Source organism: Channa argus, chromosome 7 (genome assembly GCF_033026475.1).
Source record: "Channa argus isolate prfri chromosome 7, Channa argus male v1.0, whole genome shotgun sequence".
NCBI classification, from domain to species: domain Eukaryota; kingdom Metazoa; phylum Chordata; class Actinopteri; order Anabantiformes; family Channidae; genus Channa; species Channa argus.
In genome coordinates this window covers 371,047-379,574 of record NC_090203.1, presented here as the reverse complement: position 1 = coordinate 379,574, position 8,528 = coordinate 371,047, and the positions used below count along the sequence as shown (strand labels likewise).

Sequence of the window (8,528 nt, the reverse complement as noted above, 5' to 3'; positions counted from 1 at the left end):
ATGTCACAATAATAATCAGATAATCATTGTGTGAGCTTTTTGCTCATTGTACAAAGAGTGTGTGATTTATTTAATGCTAGAAGCTTCATTTGAGAATATGTTTACTGAAAGATTTATATGTATTTGCATTGGTTCCTACACAGCAGTGGAAAGTCAATAAATGCATTTACTCAAGTACTATACTGAAGTAATCATGAGGTGCTTTTACTTTGTTTTAATAGTTTTGGCATAGTTATTTGCTTGTGCTCCCTTTTTGTCCATTGTGAGATTTTTCAAACATACTAAAAATGACTTAAAGGGACAAAGAGACAATGAAGACACTCAAAAAGGCCCAGGATCCATTTCTCCCTCATTATTCATAAGGAATGTTCAGTGAGCACAGGTCAGATGTCAATGTGACAAATACCGTTGGTTGCAGTAGAAGGCACAGACCAGTATTTTGAAGCAGTAGTTGAAGCAGTACCCTCTGTGTCTGTAGCTGATGGTCCTGCAGAATATTCTGAAGAAACTTCAGAGCAAGAGTCTGGTTTCACTGAACAGAAGACAAAGCCACCTGCCACCTGTAAGACAATTATCCCAGTACTATTACTGTAGTATTTCTTAAAGTTATGGTAGTACTGCACACTAACCTGTGTGTGTCTCTGTCAGTGTGACATTGGGGCTTCGTGCTCAGTGAAAAAAGGTCCTCACTTCGGGGAGCTCTGTGAGTGCCAGAGAAGGTCCAGGTGCAACTTTTTCTTCCTCAAATGTTTGTGACCTTCATCATCATCCTGAGGGGCCACGGGACAACCCCAGGCCCTGTTCTGTCTCCAGAAACTATCCAGAACTGCACAGTGGGAGTTAACAAGGCTGAGCAGCAATGATAAAGTCCTAAACTCACAAATGTTGTTTGTTACTGTTATCTTTAGGATATAACAACGGTCCACATTTTACTTTAATAAAGAAAATACCAGATGTGAATAATGAAAATGTGCTTTTTATTTTTGATTCAAAGAAATATTTTATTTACATCTACATTACATTTAGTCATTAAGCAGACGCTTTTAGCCAAAGCGACTTACAAGTGGGGTACAAGGCAGCACAAATCTAAGTCAAGGAGAAAACATTAAAGAAAAGTCCTTTTAGAAAATTCACGAGATGCAAGTGCGAGAAAGAGCAGAAAGGGTTTTTTTTTAAAAAAAAACTTTAAGTGCATAGGAAGATGCGGAAGAGTTCTGTTTTCAGCAGTTTTTTGAATATTGGGAGAAATTCAGCTGAGCGTGCAGCGTTTGTTAGCTCGTTCCACCATCGTGGGATCATTGCGCTAAACAGTTTTGCTTGGTGTCTTCTGTGCGGTGCTGGGACCACCAGACGTCGTTCGTCGGCAGATCGCAGCGGGCGGGAAGGATTGTGGACTTGAATGAGTGAGTTGAGGTAAGCGGGAGCTGTCGAGTTAACCCCCTGTGAGCAAGAGACAGAGCTTTGAACCTGATGCGAGCAGCTACAGGAAGCCAGTGTAGAGATCTGAAGAGTGGTGTGACATGGGTCTTTTTTGGCTGATTAAAAATTAGGCGAGCTGCTGCGTTTTGGATGATCTGCAAGGGTTTGATTGTGGATATCGGTAACCCATCAACAAAGCGTTGCAGTAATCGAGACGAGATATGACCAGCGCCTGTACAATGAGTTAGGTTATATATTCAGTTATGTAGGGTCTGATCTTCCTGATGTTGTAGAGGGCAAATCTGCTGCCCTAGAGACTGAGGAGATATGGTCCTTAAAGCTCAGGTGGTCGTCGATGATGACCCCACAGAAAATGTATATACCACAGAAAATCCTGATTACAGGAAACAATATGAAATATCACAGTAATCCTATTATTTACAATATTTTCTCATTAATCTGTTTGGGCCATTTCCATTATCACTTAAAATGGTCTGTTGTCCCTCAAAAGTCTGAATGAAAGTATGAATTTGTTTTTCTTTTGGTAGTTTTAAGCTATTTTGACCTATTAAAATTGTCTTTCTCCAGCAAATGGCTGTATTCTGTCATATAACCTGAACTTTTCTCTTTGTTCATTAACTTACATAGAGAAAAAAACAACATAAAGTAAAATAATTCACATCTTAAAACCAGATTTTAACATGTTGCTGACATATTTGCAATTGATCAAATTATGCAGGCAGAAGTGATAGAGGGGAACTTGGGGCCACAGGCATGTGGTGATGCAGCCTCACTGTGTGAAAAAGCAGACACCAAATCTGAGTAGATGTGATTTTAGTCCAGAAACCCTGAATACTACATTTCCCATGATACACCTGAGCAGTTTGTCATTAGAACCTTGCTGCCACCTGCAGTATGAAACAGACTAAAATTACCTTTAGTTACTCTCTAACCATGGAAAACTCAAACTTTTAAATTATAGTTTTAATTGCTCTGGCTACTTTTTGTTTCTCGTGGGTCAGATGGATTAAAGGTTTACTCTCTTAATGTGTGAAAATGGAAATGGATTAAAACCAGTTTTGTTTTGTTTTTTTAATAAATGAACGCACAGTTGTTTTCAGTTGTTTCTCCAGATTTTAATGTATATTTTAATGTAAACTATCGCAGTGTAAAAGGTCTCATTATGCAAAAATACTACATTGAATAAAAGATGATATTGGTGCATTTATGTGTTCATGACATTTATGTTGCAACTGGTGATTGAGAGCATGTTAATGGCCTAGTATTGAAAAAAAATGGCTACTTTTCTCTCAGAGCATCAGTTTGACCTCAGCAACACATATTGTTGATGCAGTACTTCCCTTAGTATAAAGTAGCAAATACTCAATTGAGATACATCAAGTATATGAAGTAATTGTAATAAGTTACTATCTAGCATTGCAACAGATTGAGGTCTAGTGAGAATTGTGTTGATGACTCAGCAGAAAACATCTTTTATTAAAATATTTTAACACAATCTGACCTGTTTTGTTTCAACACAGGTCAGTGAGGTACACACAGCCTGAGCAGGCCACTTACAAACTAAAGCAGCTGTTTAAACGCACCTGAAACTAAAGTCAGAACCTCAACCCACCCACCTTTAGTCAAACTAAATTGTCTATAATTGAAACAAAGAGCGGGAGCAGTCATTCAGTCACTAAATAAAATGAGCTGCTGATCACAGAAAATTGTCTAAATTGTCCCCCCAAAACATCTCAGTCCCAATGTAGTTGCAGATCTCCGGCCATCAACATGTAATCATCAAGCTCCGCATCCAGACGCCGCCGGGACTTGGACATGTAGTCCTCCAGCTGTTCGTCCAGCCTGCTCTTGGACATGGACATGTAGTCGTCCAGCTGTGCATCCAGCTGCTTCTTGGTTGGTATGTCCTGCCTGCTCTGTCCCCGACCTCTTGAGGCAGAGCCCCCGCCCCTTGGGAACTGCAGGTTCAGGTGTCGCCCTGAAAGACAAAACTACTGTTAAACAGAGAAAATCCTGACAGGTCTCACGTTGTGACTTTGCTACAGATCAGGGTCCTGAGTTTTTTCAGTCAATTTGTTTTAAACCATTTGACTCCAATAACAATCCATTAAAATGTCTGAATAAACCAAAACTGATCCTTAAAACTAGCTTGAAACATCTGTAATAAACAAGTTTAAGTTCTGCAAGTTATCAACATTTACTGTGGCACCTGGATTATGGAGAATTTAAAGGATCACAGTTCTCTAGATTTAAAAATAAATAAATAAATAAAATAATTATTTGTTTAGCATTTGTTAAAAAACATTCCTTTTTAAAAAAGGTAAAAATCACAGACTCAGCAACTCCCTTAATTGTAAAATCTACAAAAAAAAAAAAAGTACATATAGATTTTACAGTTAAGGGAGATACTGAGTGTGATTTTGCCCTCTTAAAAAGGAATGAATTAATTTCACTCAGTTGTCAGTTTATTAAGATACAGCAAGTAAAACAGTAAACCCTTCTTTATGAACGCGAAAACTGCTTTCATTGTCCTTTTTGTTAAAAAAAAAGTTGTTGTTTTTTTAAATCTATCCAAATAAGTATTGTGGGGGGATATGAATAGTCTCCCAACTATTGTCAACTACAGTCACTATACTATTTGTAAAAGTCCTACACTCTGCTTTTAAAAAACAGCTCAAAAACTAAATCAAACCTGTACATACAAACAACCCTGTACATTATTTTGGGCTTTTTACTTGATGACCTTCATTAGGGTGAGAATAGACATTGAGTGTTTTAACTGTTGTCATGAAGCTCAGCTCTACTCTCAGACACAGACAGAACACATAATTATTTTCAGAGCAACTGCTCTCATCAACTTCTTTCTTTAACTGTTAAAGTGCTGAGATTCAGCTGGCATTCCTACTCTGATTCATATCAGCTGCCCAGTTTTTGGTTTTTTTTACTTTTAAAAGCTCTAATTTTCCATTGTATATGTGAAATGCTCACACTGTCAGGCCCTGCATAGATATCAGATTTCAGTATTGAATGACAAGGCATTTTTTAATACACAAATGGATCTAAGCAGTTTTTCTCTGTGCCATCAAAGTATGTAGGTAATACTAGCACTAAGTGGAGCGAACAAAGAGCCTGTGCAGCTGACTCATTCCTTTTTCAGAGGCTGTAATAAGTTGAATTGGGTCACACTGTCATGTGTCTCAGTGATGTCGATTTAATTGTTTTCTGAGTACAATGTAAGGCTATGGTACAGAGGATCAATACAAACAGACATTTGTGGAGTGAAAACAACACACTGTGGCTTTTAGTGTTGGAATGGTTGACATAACTTTTCTGAAGGAATTTTCTCACTCCCAATATTCACAAAACTGCTGAAAACAGAACTCTTCTGCATCTTCTTATGCACTGAAATCTAAAAAAATCAAACAAACAAACAAACAAAAAAACTACTTTTCTGCTCTTTTTCGCACTTGCATCTGATAGGACTTTGCTTTAATGTTTTCTCCTTGACTTAAATTCTTGCTTGCCTTGTAGCTCACTTGTAAGTTGCTTTGGATAAAAGCATCTGCTAAATGACTAAATCTAAATCTGAATGAACTAGATTCTCTTGGAGCAGAATTCCTTCACACTGAACAGGAAAGGTCTTTACCTGAAGCCGATCGATTTTCTATTTCTAATATGAGCGTTTCCTGCTCAACTCAAAAGGAGCCATGTTGTGTGGTGTCTTTAGAGAGTTCAGTGTGAAACTGTGTTGATGAACTGACCTGCAGCCAGTGTCTGGCTGTTTGCTTTCTTAGAGAGACCATGCTGACAAAATCGAGTCCTCAGGTTTCCCCGTCCTAGAGAGGGAACAGGTACAGGTGTGAAGATGCAGATTTAGGTTTTAAACCGATCTGAAGCTTCTCTGAACTATCAAGAACCATTTCCTCTGGCCGGCTCATGAATTAAAGCTAAAACGCCTTCAGTGACATATCCAGATCATCACACGAACTGTTAGACGAACTGTATAAGATCTGTACAGAAAGGGGGCAGTATGTGTTGGTCTTCTAGTTTAATTGGAGCCAGAAGCATGGGAACCACTGACATCTGGTACTTACTCCTGTAGGCAAAAGTGGACCGGGCTCTCCACCGGTACTTGTTCCTGAAGCTCCAGAAGCCTCGAAGTTTGGATGCAGAGAGGCAACAAGGCACCTGACTCCAGCCAAGCCGGGTCCAGACGCTCCTCCTGCTTCTCAGATGCTGCTTGACCCTCTGGGAAATGCCAGGGACCGGCTCACTGACACAGTCCTGAGCATGAAGGTAAAATCAGACCTGCCAAACTGTTTTTTCTGTGAGGTATTCAAACCCAAAAAGCTTAATTATTAGAGAAAAGATTTTTAACTCCCACCTTACCTAATACAGCTGTCAACAGCTCTGTGACTCACCTGGAGACCCAGCAGTGATGGAGGCTCCCCCTTCATCAGCAGGACCACGGGCGGGGTGCCAGACACCTGCCTATGCTGCAGCTGAACAGGGTCAAAGGTCATCACCCTGGACTGGGTCAGCTGCTCTAAAAGAACCTGGGAGAAGCTGGCCATGGCAAGAGAGGTGGAAATGGGTCAAAGAGGATAACACTAATCCAAGTTTTTATGATTCACTATGACAAAGACAAGACACCATTTCTCACTGAGCTAATACACAGAATGGAAGTAGACAATCACTTTGTCTTAGCACTGTATGGTAAGTGTGTCTCACCGTTCATTGAGCGAAAGTGCTGAGGTACTTCTCAGGAAAAATGAGCCTGCCTTTGATGAACCCATCCGTTTCCTGAATGTCTGATTCATTCTCTCCTGCAATGCACAAAACTGTCATGGCCGGAAAAACACCGTTCACCTGCAGTTTAATTAACAAATAATGCCCCCGCCCCTCCCACTTTCACTGCAGAGAGCAGAAACACGCCAAATTCCGCTAATAACGGAGACAAGAACAATAACGTAAGTGAACCGGAAAACTAATTTCACACATCCGCAGTCTCCATTTGTTCTGGGCCTAGGTCGTTATATCGGCGCCAAATTTGCTTGAAGCCTTAAAAAGCTGTTTTTAGAAGAAATTATTTAAAACACAGAATAATAACAGCCGAAATTGAGAAAAAGAAGGCACGATTCCCAATTCTTACACTAAAATCTCTAATGTGTTTTAATTCGCTGTTGAGTCCGGAAATATTAAAGCTGTTACATTAACTTGCATACTTTTTCACCTTTTAATTACAGTAAAAAGTGTTTAGAACTATTGCTGGAGAATAATTAGAAACACAATGTTACTACACCTGTTGTCTGACTCAGACCGGTGCTAACCTTAGCTTAAGCCTTAGCTTCACTTAGCTGTTAATCCTTCATTTCAGAGCCATTTTAACAAAGCCTGCCATGTTTCACAAACTTAAGGAAAAGCTCAAATAATTTCATTTAAAATATTGTCAGACGTTTAACACTTAATGACATTTTAAAACGGTATGCAAGGATGAAGGCACACGGAGGAAAGTTAGCTTTATCTTATCCCCGCTGTTAGTTTTTGTGCCTCACAGCTAAACACTTAATGTTTTTCTGAAGATATGTCTGTAACCTAATCCCCAGAGACTCATTACATCAACTGAATGTTAACATATCCAGCACATAGAGTAATTAACAAATACCTCCGTTAGTTACAAAAACTGGGGCTTTTCATGTGATTATCAAACCGCTCGGTGACTCGCCGTTTTTCCTTTTCAGCTTCCGCGTCGAGTCCAGAATGAACCAGGTGAATTAGAACCAAGTGTTTTTAATCCTCTGCTGTGACGAACGCCTGCTCGGCAAGTTCAGTTTAGTTCGTTCCAGAATCTTGTTCTTGTCTGTAGATTCACGTTTAAAAAAGGATTTTATTAGTATTAAATTAATATCCAAAAAGGGCCTTATACAAGGACGCAGAACGGGCAAAAAGGACACTGATGTTCATTACATGTTAAAGCAATTACTTGACTTGGATGAAGAACTTACTGTAAAGCGAGCACTTTGTTTTTTGAGTTTTGCGTCTGTGTACTTCCACCATCTCTGGACATTAATTACCGCAGATTTCACCACGAGATGGCGCAAATGTCTATCCGACGACCTAACGTTCATCTGCACACAGACAAGAGCAGCGATAGACGCTCCTACCCGTCAAACAGCTGGTAACCAGGGGCAACCGCACACAGTTGAGCATTGGGCGGCTGTAGCTCAGGTCACGGTGTCTTTGGGCAAGAAGCTGAACCCCAAGTTGACTTTGTATGGCCACCACCACCTCCATCGGTGTGAGAGAGTGTGTGTGTGTTTTAGAGAGAGAGAATGGGTGAATGAGAAGCAACATGATAAAGCGTTTTGGATAAAAGCGGTATATACCAGTTACGCGCACCTAAACTTTTTGACAAGCGTCAAATTAAAAACACGCTTAGGGCCATGACCTTCAAAATAAAAGTAGAGATCCTGTAGTAGAATTTTTATTTTTTTAATATTTCCTTTATCTGTTGAATTCAAGTTGGTCTAAATCTTTACCCTGTTTCTACTTTTTAAACTTTTAAGCGAGCTCATATCACTGTCCTCAAGGTGTAGAAAGAACCTTGTTTTTAAACATGCTGGGTTGATTAAATCTGTAACACTATTATATGAACTTTTACTGACATTTGTAAATATATGTACTTTCTACAAGTGAAAAAAGGACTGCGTTTGATTTGACTGTAATTTGCCTTTCCAACAAAAACTTTTATTTTAATTCTATTGTTAGGCAAGAACGTTTTACATAAATCATTTGATTCTAAACCTACTCCAAAATACATTTGTAATTATCTGATTACAAAAATAGCTTGGCTTTGTCGCTTGTAAAAATGAAAATAGAAGATCTTTCAAGTCGGTAGACCTAAAAAATAATATCTATAGTATTATATTTACTTATTTTTAAACGTTTAAATAAAGTTAACAAAAAACTTTTTATAACCTATGAAGCTGATTCTAGTTTTGAATCAGACATTCGGATCAGTTTTTTCCTTCTGCTCTTATTTTTATGCAGAGACATCAGCTGATTTCCTGTTATGTCTGGCTCCGGGG

The 8,528-nt window shown here is 39.0% G+C and overlaps 1 protein-coding gene across 1 annotated transcript; it reads right to left on the bottom strand.

Annotated features, from left to right (window-relative positions):
* Positions 1 to 1,103: 1,103 nt before the first annotated feature.
* Positions 1,104 to 8,527, bottom strand: chtopb (chromatin target of PRMT1b). The gene is made up of 5 exons (XM_067511464.1): positions 6,172 to 8,527; positions 5,862 to 6,006; positions 5,535 to 5,724; positions 5,202 to 5,276; positions 1,104 to 3,418 (listed from the first exon to the last, which is right to left on the bottom strand). The coding sequence occupies exons 1-5, from the start codon at positions 6,258 to 6,260 to the stop codon at positions 3,174 to 3,176; spliced, it is 744 nt and encodes a 247-aa protein (XP_067367565.1). The 5' UTR covers positions 6,261 to 8,527; the 3' UTR covers positions 1,104 to 3,173.
* Position 8,528: the final 1 nt, after the last annotated feature.

Excerpts from the sequence above, each read along its gene's own strand:
- chtopb (XM_067511464.1), bottom strand. The coding sequence starts at position 6,260 with ATGAATCAGACATTCAGGAAACGGATGGGTTCATCAAAGGCAGGCTCA. Across the intron at positions 5,725-5,861 it reads CATCACTGCTGGGTCTCCAG|GACTGTGTCAGTGAGCCGGT; the intron begins GTGAGTCACAGA and ends CTTCATGCTCAG. Across the intron at positions 5,277-5,534 it reads GTCCACTTTTGCCTACAGGA|GACGGGGAAACCTGAGGACT; the intron begins GTAAGTACCAGA and ends TTCCCTCTCTAG.